Here is a 19,972-nt window from a genome sequence, read left to right on the forward strand (position 1 = left end):
GCTGTACCAGATGTGGTATCCTTACTTGAGCAGATTAACACCTCTCCTGGTACATGGTATGTAGCTATTGACCCAGCAAATGCCTTTTTCTCAATACCTGTCCATAAATACCACCAGAAACAATTCATTCTCAATTGACAAGTGCAGCAGTATACCTTTAAAGTTTTATCTCAAGGATATATAACCAGCCCTGTGTCATAACTTAGTTTGAAGGGATCTTAATCATCTGTCTCTTCCACAAAGCATCATACTGGTCCACTATACTGACGACATTATGCTGACTGGACCAAGTGAGCAAGAAGTAGCAAGTACTTTGGCCTTGTTGGTAACACATATGGGTATCAGAGGAAAGGGAATAAATCCAATCAAAATTAAAGAGCCTTCTACCTCAGTGAAATTCTTAGGAGTTCAATGGTGGGGGATTCAGAGATATTCCTTCTAATGTGAAGGATAAGTTATCGCACCTGGCCCCTCCCACCACCAAGAAAGCAGCAAAAACATTCAGTGGGCCTATCTGTATTCTGGAGACAACACATTCCTCACTTGAGTGTGCTACTCTGGCCCATATACCAAGTGACTTGGAAAGCTGCTAGCTTTGTGTGGGGCCTGAAACAGAAGAAGGCTCTTCAAAAGGTCCAGGCTTCTGTTCAGGCTCCTTTGTCTACCACTTGGACCAGCAAAACCAATGGTACTCAAGGGATTTTGGAGCAAGGTTCTACTATTATCTGCAGACAAGTATCCTCCCTTTGAGAATGCCTACTGACTCTATTACTGGTACAATGCCTTCTGCTCCCAAGCTGCACCTGCAACATCACAGCTGTGTCCTACGATTAACTGAATGAAGAAGAGAAGACTAGGGCCTGGTTTACTAATAGTTCTGTACGTTATGTCTGCAGCATCCAGAAATGGATAGCTGCAGCATTATAACCCTTTTCTGGATCAACCCTGAAAAACAGCAGGTAAAGAGAAATCTTCACAGTGCGCAGAACTTTAGGCAATATGTATGGTCATCCATTTTGTTTAGAAGGAGAAATGGCCAGATGTGCGATTGTTCAGATTCATAGGCTGTAGCAGACTGATTGGCTGGGTAGTTAAGAGACTTGGAAGAGCAAGAAGAAAGACATCTAGAAAGTATGTGGACAGATCTCTTCAAACAGGAAAGGATGTGAAGATACTTGTGTCCTATGTAAATGCTAGTCAAAAGGTGACTTCAGCTAAGGAGTTCAATAATCAAGTAGACAGAAGAATGACCCCTCAGCCTCTTTTCCCCAGCCATTTCTGTCACTGCATAAAAGGTCCATGAACAAAGTGGCCCCAGTGCAGAGACAGAGGTTATACATGGGCTCAACAATACAGACTTCCATCCCCAAGGCTGACTTGCTACCGATGCTGCTGAGTGCCAGATCTGCTAGCAGCAGAAATCAACACTGGGCTTTGTCTTTACTGGAGTATATAATTATTCTGGTTATGGATTTGTCTTTCCTGCACAAAACGCTTCTGCTAAAACTACCATCATGGATTTACAGAATGCCCTATCCACCACGATATTCCACACAGTATCGCTTCTAACTAATGAACTCATTTTTAAGCCAGAGAAGTACAACAGTGGCCCATGTTCATGGAATCCATTCATCATGATCCTGAAGCATCCATTCTGACAGAATGACAGAATGGCCTTTTGAAGACCCAGTTACAATGCCTGGAGGATTGGGGTAGGACTCTCCAGAAGGCTTGGTATATGCTTTGAATCAGTGTGCAACAGAGTAATATTGTTATAAAGTTATGAAAACCAGCTAAGGCAGTGGTTCCCAGCCTTCCTAATGCTCTGACACTTTAATACAGTTCTTCATATTGTGGTGACCCCTGACCATAAAATTATTTTTGCTGATACTTCATAACTGTAATTTTCGTATTACGAATCACAATGCCAATATCTGATATGAAAGATATCCAACATGCAACCCCATGAAAGGGTCATCCAACTCTCAAAGGGGTTTCAATCTACAAGTTGAAAGCCACTGAGCTAAAGCCAAGGGACCAGCTATAGAAACGAGAATTATAGCTGACAGAAGTATTTGTTTCATATTTTGTTAAAACTATGTTTGTGTATATGTAAACTTTTTAAATAGGTATTTGTCTTTTCATTCCTTAGTTTATCATGTCATGCAACATAAAAAGAGATAATATTATTTTTAAGTTGTGAGACACTACAAGAATGTCCCTCAAGGAACAGTGTAATCTACTCTAAAATATATACTGTATTTGCAGTTATACATGGGATAGTTATTGCCTATTATGCATAATTATGACCTAGTTATTTTCATTTGGAAAATAAACATAGCATAAGGAGATCTGATCATGGGTCAAGCTGACAAGAGGTGAACTTGTACATAATGGCTAAACTCAGCTTTGAACTTGACGACATTTGCAATCAAATAAAACCCAAGCAGCTGGGCACATCTAGAAGGGTTTTCTTGACTGGATCATCTGAGGTGTGGCCCACTCTACATCTGGGCCACACCTTCTGGTGGCAGCCCATATAAAAGGACACAGAAGGAAACTTTGCTTTCTGCCCTCTTGTCCTCAATCTTGCTGGCAAGTTTATCTACCCTACTGCTGCGACATTCCTCTGTGGGTATTAGAAACTACTTCTTTGGGACTCCACTACAGACCAGAGACCAGCTGAAGCATCCGCTCTATGGACTGAACTATCACCAGATTATTTCCTCTTCCATCAAAAGACAGCTACAGACCATGGTGTAAGCTACTGCAGTACATCTCCTTTTGATAAATATAGATTCAATCTGTTCTATTCCTCTGACTAAATAAAACAGAGGGTTTCTCCCCACCATTATTATCCTCAGGCCCTGTCTCTATACAGGTGTAACACCCTGCAGTCCAAAGGTTGTCAGGGACTGAGGTGGCCTGAAACAGATGTTACCAGGGTCACATGACCAAACTCATTCCAGCTCTAAGTCTCCACCACCAAAAATAAACACCTGACTCTTCAGAGTCCCCATCTCCATACGGCTCTACTGTGTCCTATCCCCAAGCCCACACTAGAAAGGCTGGGGCGCGAACAGAGCACCTACAGGGTCGGAGAGAGAGATGACTAAGTGGTTTTAAGTTCTACGAGTTCTTGTAGAAGACTTAGGTTTGGTTCCCAGCTCCCACATGCCAGCTAAAAATGAACTATCACTCCAGGTCCAGGAGATCTAACATCCTCTTCTGGTCTCTGCAGGCAGCAGGCATGCATATAATGTACACATACATATATAGGCAAATACCCATATACAAAGAACTACAAAAAAAAAAAAAAAAAAAACCACGACACCTACTCTGCTGCTAACAAACATTGTCAAAGTACATCCATCTCTCCCTCCTCCCCCAAAATAACCAAAGCAAAGCCCCCAGACCTCTTTCCAATCTCCACGGGCTGTTAGAGATGCTAGCAGCATGGCCACTGTGGTTAGCATTGGGGGAAAAGAATGCTGGAGACAAGAGCAGGGCAGCACACACTCCCAAGCCCCTCCCCCAACTACCACAAAGAGCAAAGGGATCATAACAGCCACAAGCACCCCTGTTTCCTCCAGGCATTACGGGAGCTTAGGCATGAACAGGCAGCAGAGGAAGAGGCAAAAGGCTCCATTGCTAACTGCTTGCTTTCCAATTTGATTATTCCATTTTCTTAGAATGTCTGTAGAGGCTAGGAAGATGAGTGGAGAAAGTATTCTGGGGCTGGAGAGATGGCTCAGAGGTTTAAGGCACTGTCTTGCTCTTTCAGAGGTCCTGAGTTCAATTCCCAGCAACCACTCAGTGGCTCACAACCATTTGTAATGGGATCTAGTGTCCTCTTCTGGTCTTCAGGCATACATGCAGGCAGATCACTGTCTACATAATAAAATATTGAGAGGGGGAGGGAGGAGAATATGAGAAAGAGTTCTCACTAAATATCAGCTCTGTAGCTTACTAACTAGGGAGGACAGAGAGGCCTGAAGGCAGAGAGAAGACTGATCTGAGGAAGACCCTTTCTACTTCTCCTGTTCCAGCTCTACGTGAGTGAAGCTCTGGGAGAAGGCTCCAGAGTGTACTGGCTAAGTAAGTATCATGAGCTGGGCGAGCTCCCTGTCCTCCAAGGGCTGCCTCATTTGTCACCTTCATGCCTTGGGTAACTTGAAGAGAAGAAGGGCAATAATCTAAACAAGGCCATATAAATCTGTGCTTCTCTTAGATTAGTCTCCTTAACTCAAAACAAGGCTTGGGAGGTTTTGGTGTCACAAAGATTGAATCTGTCACCAGGAAAGACGAAGCTATGCTACCTCTGACAGGTGAAAGAGAGGGCAAAAGGGGAGAGGCCGACCTGGGATGGTAGGATGAGGCCCCAGAGAGGGCCTATAACACTGGATTCCATGGCTTGACCCTGCCTTTCACAAACAGTTCACAACAGGAGCTGGCGGAGCAAGCTGCAGCCGGGGTCATGCACCGAGACTGGTCACCGCTTAAGCAGCCAGCATTTATCGAGAACCCCAGGCATTACCTGCTTAGTCTGCTCTCTCTGAAATACCTCTAGTTGCTCCACCTGTGCAAGGGGGAGAAGCAATGGAGACAGTGAGATGCAGCCACTGCCAGACTGACCTCACTTGGGCTCTGAAACTTCGAGCAGAGAATGGGAGTGTGGGGTGAGAGGGGGATAGGCCAGCTGGAATCAGGTAACGGGGCATATTCGGCAACACAACACTTCATAACACTTGGGAGGTAAAGGCGGGAAGATCAAGAGTGCAAGGACATCATTACTTATATAGTGAGTTCAAGGCTAGCCTGAGTTACATTAGATTCTGTTTTAAAACACCAAAGAAACAAAAAGCTAGTCAACTTGACTCTTCAGAATCAGCTTTCAAAGAAAAGGAGGCCATAGATATTGTCATTATTTGGGGGGGGGGTGTGACTGTGGGAGTTCAATCAGGGTCTAACTATGCAACTCCTACCTATATGGCCTCAAATGCATGATCCCCTCCTGACTTAGCCTCCTAAGTGCTGGGATTACAGGCATACGCCACCACCGACTGTCATTAACATCCTCTTTCAGACAAACTTGGGATTCTACTGGTTACTTTTCTTTTTCTGATACTCAGTGAACGAAGGCAGGCAGGCTACTGCAGTATAGATCTGGGATGGAGGCAAGGGGAGGGCTACAGAATGCAGAGCACATAGCAGAACACCTTACCTGGGCAGTGAGTTTCTGCCTCTCTTCTTGGAACCTCTGCCTTTCCTCTAGGACCTTCACCTTGGCACCTTCGTACTTGGCCGTCATCACCTCCAGCTCCCGGGTGGTACTCTGTGCTTCTTGCCGCATCTCAGCCAGGTGGGTCTCAGCATCAGTGCGCACAGCAGCCAGCTCCTGGACATACTTCTCCCGGGCCTGATCTAGCTCTACTTCCAGGAACTGCCGGCCAAGGTTGGCCCGCTCTCCCAGCCCCCGGTTCTCCTCTGCCAGCAGGCCATGAGCCTTCTTCAGCATGCTCAGCTGCTCTGCATAGCTGGCCTTCTCTGCCCGCAGCTGCTGGGCTGCTCGCTCCTGCTCAACAATCTTCTGCCGCAAAGATCCTAGCTCTCCGAGCTCCTGTTGGGCCCGCATTAGCTCTGCCTGCAGCCCACCAGCTGCCTGCTTGCTCTGCTCTATCTCCTCCCGGAAGCGCTTCTCAGCAGCCGCCTGCTCGGCTTGAAGCTGCTGACAAAGGTGCTTGGCAGGCAGCAGCTCACTTACCAGGGCCTGTGTGCTGGTATGTTCCAGCTGCAGAGCAGAGAGAGCTTGCTCCTTTTGGAAAAACTTTTCCTGCCAGGCCTTCAATTCTTGGCCCAATTCCTCAGCTCGCTCTGCTTGTGAGGCCAGCTCCTGCCGCAAGTTCTCTGAAACTACACGCTGTTTCTCCACCTCTTCCCGGAGGCTCTGCACCTCCTCTCGCAGAGCTGAGCTGCGTTCTGCTGCTCTGGCACTATTGCTGGCTGTTTCTACCTGAAGCAGGCGCAGCCTCTCTTCCAGCTTCTGGCTCTTCTCTGATTCAGCTACAACCAGGCGCTTCAACTCCTTGCTTTCCCCCTCCTTCTCTAGGACTTGGCGATTCAGGATGGATACCTCCTCTTCCAAGCTGCTGATCAGACTGCTTTTTCTCTCAGCTTCCTGCTGGCCACGGGCTGCCTGGGCCTTCCACTCTTCCTCAGCTTTGCTATGGTCCTGGGCTTTGGCACGGAGGGCTTGCAACTCTCTTTGAGCTGAAACTGAGGCAGCCTGGTTATGCCCTAGCTCTCTAGCCTTCTCTTCTAACTGGCCCTGCAGTGTCTTCAGGGCTTTGTCTTGCTCAGCCCGGCAAGCGCGCTCAGACTCCAGGTTGTGTGTCAGCCCTTCAACCTGCTGTTGCTGCTGCCGACACTGCTGCTCTAGCTTACTGATCTCTGCCCGAAGTGCCTCCACCTCAGGGCCTGGTGCCTCTGTCTTCCCAGCTGTCTCCAACTGGGTTCCTGGGCCAGAAGCACCTTCTCCACTGGTCCCCACTGCGGGGTGCTCTTTTTCTTTCTTGGCTAATTGTATTTTCAGCTGTTCCAAAGTCTGCTGAAGCTCCTTCAACTCTGTTCTTTGAGCTGCCTCTTGCCCACGAAGTTTGGCAAGCTCTTGGTCTTTCCCTTCCTTTTCGGTCAGGGCACAGGCCAGGGCTTCTTGGAGGGCAGCAAACTCTACACGATGCTCATTGAGGGAGTTCTGCAGCCGCATCTCAAGCTCTGCCTTGGCTGCCTTCTCCTGAGCCAGGTCAGCCTGGGCCTGGCCCCGCTCCTTTGTCAGCCGTGCTACCTCCCTCTCCTGCTGCCCACGTTCCTCTTGCTGCTGGCCCTGGCTCTTCGTCAGTGCTGCCCGCAGCCTCTCCAGCTCACAGCCCATCTGCTCAGCTTCACGCTCCATAGCCTTTAGTGCTGCTTGTGTGCTAGAGAATGGCTGTCCCTGCTGTTCTCCTAGCCCGTCAGACTCTCTGTTTCCAGACCCCAGAGGTTCTTTGAGCAGCTCAAGTGAAGCCACTTCCTGCTGCTCACCTGCCTTGAGCACCAAGGCCTTGAGGTAGGCCACCCCCTTGTTAGTGGCAGCCATCTTCTCCTGCAGAGCTGAGAGATCCTCTACCAGCTCCCGTGCTCTAACTTCTTTCTCCTGGACCTGCTGGAGAGCTTTGGCCAGACAGGCATGAAGCTGGGCTAGCTGACTCTGCTGCTGGCCTGTCTGGCCATCTCCGTGGACCTCTACCGCCTCCTCCTGTCCCTCTTGGCCAATCTTCTCCCCTTTCAAAGCCATCAGCTGTTCCTGGAACATGGCACCGTACCTTGCCTCCTCTTGCTGTCTAGCTTCAAACCGCTTCTGCCAGCTCTCAACCTCCCTGACGAGCTGCTCCCGCTCACCCTCAGCTCTGTGCTGGGAAGCTGTGGCCTCTGCCAGCCCCTGCCGCAAGGCTTCAGTCTCAGCCCGATGAGCCTCTTCAAGCTGCTGTACCCGGGCCTCCAGCCCCTTCCGCCCAGCCTTCTCTTGCTCTAACTCCTTCTGTTCCTGCTCCCGCTGCTCCGTCAGTCTTCGAGACTCTGCCTTCATCTCAGTGACACAGCGCTGCTGCTCCTGCAGGGCATCTGCAGCCCTGCGTTTCTCTTCTTCAAGGCTGCCTCTCGTAATCTTCAAAGTCTCCTCAAGGGCCTGGAGCTGCTCCTGGAGCTGGACCTTCTCCTGAACCACTTTTTCTCTCTCAGTTGTTTTTTGCTGCTCAGCCTTCAGCTGGGCCTCTAGCTCTGTCACATGGGCTTGGGCCTGACGCTGTTCCTGGTGGGCAGCTTCAATGCGGGCATGGAGTTCTCCTATCTTTTGGCTCAGCTCTGCCTTTTCCTGCTGGGCCTGTGTGACTGAGGTCTGCACACTGTCCCTAGCTTCATTAGCAGCCTGAAGTTGCTGCTGCAGACTCTCTAGCTTGGCATCCTTCTCCTTCTCCAATGTTTCTAGCTGCTGGCGAGCAGTATCTCGTTCCCTTAGGGAGGCCTCTCGAGCCTCAACAACGATGGCCAGTTGCTGGGCGTGATCCTGCCTGGTTGCCTCCTGCTCCTTAGCTGACTCTTCCAATTGCTGCTCCTTCAGCTTCAGGCTGCTGCTCAGCTGCTCCACCTGCTGGCGGAGGCCCTGGGCAGCCTGTTCTCGCTCTTGCAAGGTCTGTAACATCTGAGCCTGTTCCTTTTTGGCCTGTTCTTTCAGGCAGGCCAGCTCTTGATCTTGCTGCTGCAGGGTGGCATTGAGTGCTGTCATGGAGGTCAACTGAGCAGTGAGCTGAGCCCCCTGAGCCTGGGAGGCTTGCTCTAGCTCCTCTTTGGCCTGGCTGAGGTTAGAGACTGAGCTCTGCAGGTCAGCAATCAAGCTGGCCAGCTGCCGCTTTTCTTCTTCAAAGTGGCTCCGCTCAGCAAGCAGCTGGGCTTCCTGTTTGCCACGTTCACACTCCAGAGTCTCTACACGGGCTTGGAGCTGGGTGTTGTCTGTGGCAAGTTTGGCTGCCTCTTGCTTCAGGGTGTCCAGCTGTTGGGAAAAGAGACAAAACGGGGATCAGCCCTATCAAAGAACACCAAGAATCAACCCTACCAAATTGCCTTACCAAATGTTTCTGTCTATTCCTACCTGCAAGGCGTCACCCAGCACCTCACCCTTCTCTGGGGCTGGGCTCTCCTGTAGCCGAGTTGCTTGATCTTCCAACTGGGAAACCTTTCCCTGAAGGATTTCATTCTTCTCTTCAAGACATTTCTTGGAGTAAGCAAGAGACTCATGTGAACAGAGAAGTAGAATAGTCATGCAATTACCAGACACTCGATCACTTTGTCCCCTAGATTTCCCTTTGCCCTGGCTCAGGAGAAAATCCTCAGAAACCATGGGTCTGAGCTGGGAGTAATGGCTCTCCAAAACTCAAACACACTAAAACATGAAAATGAAGAGTTCAAAAACTAACTTGTGCTCCCAGACCCTGCATATCAATAGAAACCACAGGTCTCGACTTCCTGAGAACCTGACTTTCTACTCCCAATTGCATGTGTAAATTTAAGTCAAAATGTGCAAAGCCTACTTACCACGTAGCCTTCCTCAGACAAGCCTTGATTCAGACACTACCCAAATGCTTAAAAAACAACCCCAGGCATCTATGCCAGCCTAGCCTCATCTGCCCCAGCCCGACATCTACTCCCCCTCAACTGTGGGCACAAAGCAACATGATGGATATGCTCTGACTCCTGACCACAGTGGGTGGGGATGGGTGGGGGGCTCACAGGGAGTCTCTACTGTCTCTTTTACAAAAAAAAACCACTCACGATCCCAGACTCTAAGTGCTATGCCTGAGAGCTACTAGGTCAGGAAGTGGCCGAGCTGGGCTCTTAGTAACAATAGTAATATAGACTGGGCATCTCTAGTGTGAAATCTGGAATCCAACAATCCCAAACCCAAAACTTTCTGAGCTCCAAACAAAATACCAAAAAGAGTTTTAAAATTTGAATAAATCATTGTGGCAGAATCCTGTAACTCTGGCACACAGGAGACAAAGACTAGAGGACAGAATCCAAAGCCAGCTTGGGCTATAGAGCTAGGCTACTTAAAAAAAAAAAAAGTTCAGAGTGATTTAGAAGGGACGAGCAACTTATAATGTCTAAGTCAGGCGGTGGTGGCGCACGCCTTTAATCCCAGCTCGTGGGAGGCAGAGGCAGGCAGGCGGATTTCTGAGTTCGAAGTATAAGCAGCGTGAGAGGTTGGCAATTCCTTGAAACCCAGACCTTGGGGCCTCCAATCATTCTTCCCCACCTTCAATCCAATCATAGCCAATGACATCTCTCATTCTACAGAGTGAGTTCCAGGACAGCCAGGGCTACACAGAGAAACCCTGTCTCGAAAAACCAAACCAAACAAAAAAACATAATGTCTATGCAAATATTCCAGAATGAAAAAAACCTATCTTTGATACACTTTTGATATCAAGCATTTCCGCAAAGAAACCCAACCTGAAATCACAACGAATTCTTAAGAGCTTGTGCGTTGCCCTTCAATCCCTCAATAGGTAACGAAGCGTTAGTCCTCTAAGAGACTGGCTAACTTGTCCAAGACCCACACTCTGCATATCATAGAGTTCATAGGTACACTACACTCAACCTCTTACCACACACTACCAAACCCTGAGAAGGCAGCTCGTCACTCCAGGACCCAGCAGACTGCAGAACCACATGTGGAAAATGTGACCAGCTCCAGAGCACAGGGCTACCTTATCCTGGAGGGCTGTGCGGATCTCATTTTCCAGATGAGCCTGCTTCTCTGCCCACTCCTGAGAAGCCTTGCTGTGCTCCTCCATCAGGTCGTTGAATGCACCCTGCAGTTGTTGCAAGTGGTTTGCAAACTCTCGCACCTGAAATATAAGCAGGGAGAGAAGTTGGCACCTCCCTCCAGCAATTCCTTGAAACCCAGACCTTGGGACCTCCAATCATTCTTCCCCACCTTCAACCCAATCACAGCCAATGACATCTCTCATTCAGAAACACTCATCATCACTTAGAGCTGCCTGAGCACCCTTCTAGGAACCAATAACAAGGAAAGTAACTAAAGCCCAAAGCCAGGTTTTAGACAGTCTTCTCAACCTTTTAGTGAAACTTCCAGAGCACCTCAGCCCTGAGGGGCCTCTAAGCACAGCCAGCCCCACTAACCTTAAAGGAAAGATCCCCATTCTCCTCAGAAAGCTGGCTAATCTTTCGATCCATCTGGTTCTTCTCGGTCTTCAGGTTCTGACACTGCTTCAAAGTCTCATGCAGCCGCACAGTGAGGCTGCAAGAGAGGAACCGTGAGAATGGTGTGGTCCCCACCTCGCCGCAGAGACTGGATGCTGGAAGGGCGGCACGGAGAGTCATACCTTTCATTCTTGCCGCGGAGCTCCTCGAGCTCACTGGGCTCCTGGGAGCTGGCTGCCTGCTTCTCATTCAGCAGAGCCAGGTGGTCGATGCGCTGCTGCATCATGGCGATCTGTGCATCTGCCCAGGACAGGGAGGAGACAGAGTCAGCAGAGATCCAGGGGACAGAAGAGAGCAAAGGAGGCACAGTATCTGTGCCACAGAAAAGGGACATGGGACAGGAACTGAACCCAGTGTCTAGCAAGTCAGGCTGACATTTGTGCCAGCAATGAGCTTGAAACTCCACTGTCAACAAAAGGGACACCACGGCAGGCAATGCCGTCACTAGGGCTTTCCTGAATGTCAATCCCAAACGCTCCCCGTCACCAGCGCCCACACATCCTGTCAGGCACTTACCTTTCTCAGTGAGGAGCTTGAGGCTCTCAGAGAGCTCCAGCTCCAGCTCATCTCTGTTGTTCCTCTCATCTGCCAGCTGCTTCTTCAGCCGTCTCATCTGGAACTGTGGGGTCTGCAGGATGTCGCCCATAGGTGAGGATGGAGAACCTGAGAGGAAGCTAAGGAAGGAGGAGATGGCAAACATGCCAGGGTAAGAGTCTCAGGTCTGAAGTAACCAGCAGCAGCTAGGAACGGGGCAGCACCAGTGACCATAACAAACACTGCTTTGGGAGGCCAATGTGCCTGGGTTCTCTATCTGGCAAGCTACCGCATGTCCCGGGAGATGACCTGGAGAACCTTTTCTTCTCCCTCCTCTATGCCTTAATTTCCTGGCTTAAGAATGCAAATATGTATTTTCCAAGGAAGAAGTAATTTCCATAAACAGGGAACTGCTCTTGAGGGAAGACTAATTTATGACAGATCCTAAATCCCTCAAAGCAATTCCTACTGGTGTAAAAGGCTGGCTAACAGCTTAGCCTCCAGTATCCAAGGACGAACTAGAAGGATGTGAAGCCACCAACCTAGGGAGACAGGCCCAGACATACTTGTTCTCACTGGAAGATGAAGCAATCCTCTGTATTTCTAGGAAGCGAATCTTCCTCTTGGCCTGGTGGCCGGGTGGAGAAAGCTCTTCAGAGAGGCTGCTGGGATGGGTGTAAGGAACTACAGGTAAGAAGCAGACAACATTAGTAAGGGGGTGAACAGCTCTTCAGCTTCTCATAACAGACACACTACCTTAGTGAGTGTGACTCTAAGACACTCCCATGTAAGCGCAAGAGGCAATTCCTAGGCAGACCCTGATCCATGAGATCAGGTCTAACTAAAGTCAAGGTGCAGGGCTTCCACTTCCTCAGAGAAAGTATTCAAAAGAGCACGGTGGAGTGGGGAAGTTCCTCTCATACTCACACACTGGAACGAGTGAGTCCTATTACCAATGCTGCAGAGGCCATAGGACCCAACACCAAGTCTGCCACAGACCCTAACAGCCTGCTGTTGGTGCCACCAGCTCTGTGGAACTTTTCCACTGCTAGCTTGCTTAGCACTAAGGTATAAAATAATCACTTCTCTTGGCTCCCACAACTACTTTCTCAGGACTTGACTACATCTAACCACCCCTCTTCTCTCTCTTCCCAGAGATTTGATGGGCCCTCTTTGCTCTGCCCATAGTGCCTGCAGATTCAATGGCTGACAAGCTGACTGCAAATCTGCATCTGACTCAAGAGAACTTTCTTACATCCTAGACTCCCATTTTTAACGTCCTTACTTCATGAGTCTGAACATGAAGAATCCCAAGTTCAACAGCCAAAAGAGAACTTGCCCAAAACTATGGCTCAGAGTCCTAGTAGCAGCAGCTGACCTGCTCATGAGACATGGAGAACTCTCACCCTGTGAGATACTTGACATGTCTACACTTAGTACCTGTATTTAGGCTTACTGTTGTTTATGAACCTGACTCGCACCTAGAACATTAGCTGCATGAAGGGAAACTTTTTTCAAGGTTTTCAAAAGATGTTTAACTTCAACATCTAAGCCTACAGTTTAAAAGACAAAAAATAAGATATGGAGAGATGGCTTAGCAGTTCAAACAGACCCAAGTTCAATTCCCATCATCCACATGATGGCTTACAACTGTAAGTTCTTACTCCAGTTCCAGGGGATCCAATGCCCTCTTCTGGCCTCTGTGGGCACCAGGCACACACTTGATGTTCAGACACACATGCAGTCAAAATACCCACGCATGTAAGACAAAATAAAGTAAAATAGAAACAAGTAAGAGGCACACAGAGCTATGTGAGACGTGGGAGCCAAGCTCACTCGAATGCAAACTTACAAGCATCCTGAGAGCTGCTGTCGGGCAGCATGCAGGCACTCCAGATGGTCTGAAGGGTTAGCATATGGCCCAGAAATCACCTTCCATCACATGTGATTCCTGCGTCCCAACTCTGTGCCACATTGAGGTCAGAGGATGCCAGTAGTCCTTTGCTCAGAGAAAGAGTGGATCTTCACAAGTGGCCCTACTCACCTTTCTCCAAGAAATTCTCTATGTCCTCAGTAAGGTTTAGCGAATCCTCATGATCCAGCATAAACTTCAAGATGGCAGCTAACTCAGCCTGTGCAAAAGGGAGAGAAAAGGAACATCACTGTGGTGCTGGGGACAGCCCTGAAGGGAGGGCTCAGGACTTATCCCAGCAATGCTAACCCCAGGGCCTGCTGGATCCTTCTTAACCCATAAAGCTGAAGCTCCACAGCCTGCCCCCGACACACTGGCTCTACTTGTTCTTCCCCTCCCAGAGAGCTTAAATAACCCCTGGCACTGGAGTGAAAAAGACACACATAAGGACACGAATACAAAAAGGCTGTAAATCTTACACTGTCTCCAAATACAGGACTATTCAAAGCATGTACACAAAACAGTTTGGGAATGTCACTACCAGCAATATCATTTCCTCCTTTGTACTTAAACATTTTCTGCTTTTTGTTTTTTAAACAATGAATGGCTGTCAATATTACAAATTTTACCTTTTTAGAGAATAATAATTTTTATTTAAAGAGAAACATTTGGGAGAGGTAAGCCCAGGCTGGGCTGGCAAGTAGGATGAAGCACAGAAGCCTACCTGAACCTCATACTCAAACTGCTCCCAGTCCCGGAGGTTTCTGGAGCTCATGGTAGACTGATATAAAAACAGCATCACCATCTAGAAGCCAAACAAAGGAGCAGTGATGAGTGAGACAGATCTCTGTCTAGTGTTCCCACTCAAGCTGTTTTGAGTTAGTCTCTTGCAGAAGTTCTATTAGCAGTCCCAAGTCACCATCCTCATTAGTCTCATTATAGAGAGATAGCTCAGTGGCTAAGAGCACTGGCTACTGTTCTACAGGACCGGGGCTCGATTCCCAGCAGCCACATGACAACTCCTAACTGTCTGTCACTGCAGTTCCAGGGGCTCTTCATCTTCACCCTCACACAGACATCCATGTAGACTAAACATCAATGCACGTAAAAATAAATCTTTAAAAAAAGGAGACACCTTTTTTTCTAAAATAAACCCAAGGGCTCACTAGGCAGTGGTGACTCACAACTTTAATCCCAGCGCTTGGGAGGCAAAGGCAGTGGATCTCCGAGTTTGAAGTCAGCCTGGTCTATAAAATGAGTTCTGGGACAGCGAAGGATACACAGAGAAACCTTATCTCAGGGATGATGATAACAAAAACAATAGTAATTAAATAAATAAATTCGAGGACTTGATGCTCATAGTGCAACAAGACAGGTATCATAATTTCTACACAGCTTAATTCCTCAACTTATGTAACCATGAGCATAAAACTTAAGGGATTATTCTCTATAGAGCAGCACCTAGCAGAGGCAAAGAAGTAAGCTTGAGAGAAAAATATGATGACCACTGAGGGAGAACCAACCCTCCATCGTGCTTATCAGTGTTGGTCAGGAAAAGCTGTTTGTCAAAGATCATGGGCTCACAGAATCCTTAGACAAAAAAACGGCCTCTGACTCAGCCAACTGACTGGCTTTGCCTCTACATTTGAAGAGCCCCAGAAAGAAAGCACTCAGCACTCCTCCACATTCTCAGCCACCCAAGTCTGGAATCCCATATGTACCTTGGCCAGTTCCATCTCAGACCCCTCCATCACTTTCTGCACAGATATCAGGCATTGTGTAGATGAAGGATGCTTCCGATTTTCTGCAACGACAACCATGTAGCAAACACTAAATTCTCAAAACTCCTCAACCTTAGAAACAGAAGCATAGTCTCCAAGGAGACTTCCAGACAAGGGCCCCTTATTCCTAATGCATTCTCTCTCTCGCGCGCGCGCTCTCGCTCTCTCTCTCTCTCTCAAACACACACACACACACACACACACACACACACACACACACACACACCTGCCTTACACTTCCACTTGAAGTCAGTTCTGCTTTGGGGCAGCTCAAGTGTTCCATAGACAGCATTAGAGGAAAGCTGCTAGGGCATTCGCAATAACTCTGGGTCGAGACCCTACACTTACCTGAGCTCACTGTGTCCCTCCCTTAGCTCCAAGGAAGGAGCCAGAGATATGAGATCATTCTAGAGTCCCGTCTCAACTAAGGCTGAAGAGAAAGTCCTCAAGTGAATCCAGTAAGAGCAACTGAGGACACCGTGCCCTTATGCTGCCAGAGCTGCTTCACAGTAGGGACAAAATTCCACCTGCCCTATAATTCTCTTGAGGTAGAAATGGCAGGCAAGCAGCTCAATGTTAAAGATGACAATTCTGCGGTACAAAAATGACCAGGGAATGGGAGCTGACATGCTCTGTGCCCCAAATATCACAAACATTCTTACTTAATCCGTCCACTAACCTGATGAGCAATTTTTTTTTTTTTTTTTTTGGTTTTTCGAGACAGAGTTTCTCTTTATAGCCCTGGCTGTCCTGGAACTCACTCTGTAGACCAGGCTGGCCTTGAACTCAGAAATCCGCCTGCCTCTGCCTCCCAAGTGCTGGGATTAAAGGCATGCGCCACCACCGCTCAGCTCGCAATTATTATTTCTACAACACACAGACGGAGAATCTATGTGCAAAAACCTGGCCTCTGCCCCTTTACCTACTATGTAAGCAATTATCTGAGAATACTATTTTTCTTGCAAGGGAAAGGAGTTTTCTTACAAGGGTAACATGAATCCTTTTCTTTCCTTTCTCTTCAAAATAGTGAGAACTCTGTTATCACCAAAGTGGTATCAACCCTGTGATTTATCTGGCTCTGACATGGACTCTAGGACTGAGGAAACAGTTTTCTTAAAAATAAGCTGCTGGTGGAGGCATCTCAAGATCCAAGGAGGCCGACACAGCTCTCTGTCTTTCTGCTAGAGTTGGGGACCCTAAACCTTTTTGCAGCAGACACCCACCCATGACTGAGTTCCCAAGTCCCAGGGCTGGAGCTGTCCAGCCAGTTAAGATACTTACTCTGTAGAAAACTGCAGACAAAGTCTAGTCTTTCTGGTAGTGGCTGCTGTAGGATGTGTTGTCCCTCTTTAGTGTCATGGCTAAAACAAACAGAAAGCAAATATTAGGACAAGAGCACTCAGCCATCTGTGTCTCACTGCTTCCCTACAGCCTCCTTCCCCTTCAGGCCCAGTCTGTTCTAGGCCTGAAGGCAGTGGAAAAGATTCAAGAACACTACTTTCCTCTGAAGGAAATTTGTAGTATGTAAGAAATGCAACGTGAGATCGTCTATAAAACGTGGCACTCTGCTAAGCCATTTGCAATCCAACAAAGTTCTGTGCAAAAGAGCTGGGAGGAAAACAGCAATGACTGGGAAGCTATGATAAACAGCCTAAAGTGGCTCAACAATAACATGTCAGAAGGCATGGGAAACACGGCTAAGGTAGAGTGGGAGAGGCCCGTGGGAAGAGAAAACAGGAATAAAATCTGAAACAAAATGGGTGAAGCCAAGGCTCTGAAGTGACAGGTCAAAGTCCCCATGGGAAGAAGTGGCTGAAGACTCTCTAAGAGGCGGTGCTAAGGAGCAGTCACTCTTGATGAGCGGCTGTGCTTTCCCCAAACTGTGCAACAGCCAATGCACAGGAGAGAGAAACAAGGGAGAGAGTGTAACGTTTGTATATGTTTGGCCCAGAGAGTGGTACTATTAGGAGGTATGCCCTTGTTGGAGTAGGTGTGTCACTGTGGGCTTTAAGACCCTCTTTCTAGTTGCCTGGAAATGAGTCTTCTCCTAGCTGCCTTCAGAAGAAAGTGTTAACTCAGCTTCTCCAGCCCCACATCTGCCTGGATGATGCCAACCTCCTGCCTTGATGATAATGGACTGTTCAGTTCCTCTGAACCTATAAGCCAGCCCCAATTAAATGTTGTCCTTTATAAGACTTGCCTTGGATTTCTGAGTTCGAGGCCAGCCTGGTCTACAGAGTGAGTGCCAGGACAGCCAGGGCTACAAAGAGAAACCCTGTCTCGAAAAATCAAACAAACAAACAAACAAACAAAAATTAAAAAAAAAAAAAAAAAAAAGACTTGCCTTGGTCATGGTATCTGTTCACAGCAGTAAAACCTTAACTAAGACAGAAGTTGGTACCAGGACTGGGGTATTGCTGTGACAGGCCTGACCATGGTTTTGTTTGAAAGAATGTGGATTTTGGAATTTTGGATTTGGAAAGCAGTGGAATCCTTTAAGTGACACTTAATGGGCTATTGTAGTAGGAATATGGAAGACTGTTGCTGACTGAGAGTGAACTGAAAGGTGCAGACCCAGCCCAAGAGGTTTCAGTGGAGAATAATTTCGGTATATAGTGTAGAAACTGTTTTTGTGGCATTTTGGTGAAGAATGTAGCTGCTTTTTGCCATTGTCTGCCTGAGGCTAAGGTGAAGAGATTTAGATTAATTGCTTTGAAACATGGGAAGATGCACAGAAATGGCCCAAGAACCTCAGATAGGGTGCTGGCAACAGTCCAAAAAACCATTCTCCCCAGGAAAAGTTATACAACATGGACCACCTATCGCTTTTGCAAACAAGTCAAGGAAAAAGCTTTTTGTGTATGTTTTGCCTGTATGTATGCCTATGCACCTTGAGTGATTAGTATTACCAGTCTAATAGATTTATTTACCACCGATGACAGATGTTCAACCACTTTATTATTGCTTGACGACACTATTTTAGTACATATATTTATATGTATATATGATAGATGGATGGATGGATTCTGATTCTGCCTCATGAGTGCTGGAAAAATACTTTTTTTTTTTTTACAAATTAATTTATTTTTAAGTGCACTGATGCTTTGCCTGCATACATGTCTGTGTAAGATCCCTTGGAACTGGAGTTACAGATAGCTGTGAGCTGTCATGTGGTGCTGGGAATTGAACCCCTGTCCTTGGAAGAGCAAGCAGAATTCTTAGCCTCTGAACCACCACTCCAACCCAAAAATAAAGTTTGTAAAGGCTTATTTTAGTTATGTGAATTATATATGTGTGTGAGTGTATGAACAAACGTGTGCAAGAGCGTGTGCCTGTGTGCAGAAGCAGAAGCAGCCTTGGATTCCAAAACACTGAAGTTAAAGTCATCTGTGGGGTGCCTGGGTTACACGAGTGCTGGGGTCTGAATTCCAGTGCTCATAATTGTTCAACAAGGACTCTGACCTGAACCACCTCTCCTGCCCTCTGAATCTAACCATTTTTTAAGGAGCTGCAAACTGCTACTTTATAACCTTACCTATATAAGCCACCCTTATAAAAGAAAAGAGCCTCTAGCTGACATGGTATAGGCGACAAGAAGAGCAATAAGCTAACAAGCACCAAGACAACACAATGAACACAACCAGGATCCACGTAATGGGATGACAAGAGAAGGAAGAGGAGACAAAACAAGTAAGAAAAAATTAGCTGGGCTACTGGAAAAAGCTGGGGGTGGGGAGAGGAGATAGGGTCTCTCTGCATAGCTATCTGTCCTGGAACTATGCATACTAGGCTGGCCTTGATCTCACAGAGAGCCACCTGCTTTCGCTGCCCAAGCACTGGGATTAAAGGTGTGTACCATCATGCACTGCTTAAAAGGCTTTTCTTTTATGTTAACTCATACTCACCAGCAATTATCCTGCTTCAGCTTCACAAGCAGCTGGAATGACAGAGCATGTCCCCACACCTAGCTTAATAAATAATCTTTACCATCAGGATAAAGATTTTAGTCAGGTATGATGACAAATGTCTATAATTCTAGCACCTGGGAAACAAGTTCAAGTTCACATTTTGATACATAGTCAGTTTGAGGTTAGAGCTCCAACCCTGTCTCAGAGGGAGGAAGGGAGGAAGGGAGGAAGGGAAGAAGGAAGGAAGGAAGGAAGGAAGGAGGGAAGGAAACAACAAAACAGCCAAAAAAACAAACAAACAAACCAACCCTCCACCATTTTGGATTTCAATCTGCTAGTAATGGAGAATCACTGAAGCACTACAAGCGAATGAAGTTTTCTTTAAAAAAAAGGATGGTGGTGGCGCATGTCTTTAACCAGCACTCTGGAGACACAGTCAGGCAGAACTCTGAGTCTGAGGACAGACTGGTCTACAGAGCAAGTTCTAGGACAGTCAGGGAACACAGGAAAACCCTGTCTTGAAAAACCAAAGCAGGGAGGAGAAGGGGGAAGGAATAGAGAAGGAAGCGGGGTGTGTGTGTGTGTGGGGGGGAACAGCAGCAGTGGCAGTGACCAAAGAGAAAAAGAAATTCAATACATTGCTGAAATGTCCTGCCTGAATAGCTGGGTAGGAAAGTGGAAGTATTTGGGCTAAAAGTGTTTTCCTTCAAAGAAACCAACTGGTCAGAACCAGAAGTTGTTTAAAAACCCTGTAAAATACCCCTAGGATTATCTTTACTGGGCTGCTCAGCCTTATCCACTTAACATACCTGGCTGGGTCAGTGAGACGGCTCAGGAGGTAAAAAGCAGTAGACTCACAAGCCTGATAACCTGAGTTTAATCCCTAGAACCCTTCGTGGAAGGAGAACCAACTCCTGAAAATGATGTGACCTCCACATCAATGCTGTGGCATACAAAGATCCAAATATTCATTCTCATATTCTCATTCTCTCTCTCTCTCTCTCTCTCTCTCTCTCTCT

At 47.4% G+C, this 19,972-nt stretch overlaps 1 protein-coding gene across 4 annotated transcripts in view; it reads right to left on the bottom strand.

Annotated features, from left to right (window-relative positions):
* Numa1 (nuclear mitotic apparatus protein 1) overlaps positions 1–19,972 on the bottom strand; it is a 74,819-nt gene that overhangs the window by 8,969 nt on the left and 45,878 nt on the right. For 3 of the 4 annotated variants that reach the window (XM_028781503.1, XM_028781502.1, XM_028781504.1), the window contains exons 4-15: positions 16,327–16,406; positions 14,986–15,068; positions 13,989–14,069; positions 13,397–13,484; positions 11,919–12,036; positions 11,335–11,492; positions 10,941–11,058; positions 10,738–10,855; positions 10,302–10,442; positions 8,684–8,824; positions 5,225–8,584; positions 4,538–4,579 (exon numbers count right to left, since the gene is read on the bottom strand). In XM_028781503.1, coding sequence (XP_028637336.1) covers positions 4,538–4,579; positions 5,225–8,584; positions 8,684–8,824; positions 10,302–10,442; positions 10,738–10,855; positions 10,941–11,058; positions 11,335–11,492; positions 11,919–12,036; positions 13,397–13,484; positions 13,989–14,069; positions 14,986–15,068; positions 16,327–16,406 — 4,528 coding nt within the window. The remainder of the gene's footprint in view (positions 1–4,537; positions 4,580–5,224; positions 8,585–8,683; positions 8,825–10,301; positions 10,443–10,737; positions 10,856–10,940; positions 11,059–11,334; positions 11,493–11,918; positions 12,037–13,396; positions 13,485–13,988; positions 14,070–14,985; positions 15,069–16,326; positions 16,407–19,972) is intronic. The other variant, XM_028781505.1, reaches the window with a different exon arrangement.

The sequence above is a fragment of the Grammomys surdaster genome, unplaced genomic scaffold, assembly GCF_004785775.1.
Source record: "Grammomys surdaster isolate TR1022 unplaced genomic scaffold, NIH_TR_1.0 458, whole genome shotgun sequence".
Taxonomy (NCBI): Eukaryota; Metazoa; Chordata; class Mammalia; order Rodentia; family Muridae; genus Grammomys; species Grammomys surdaster.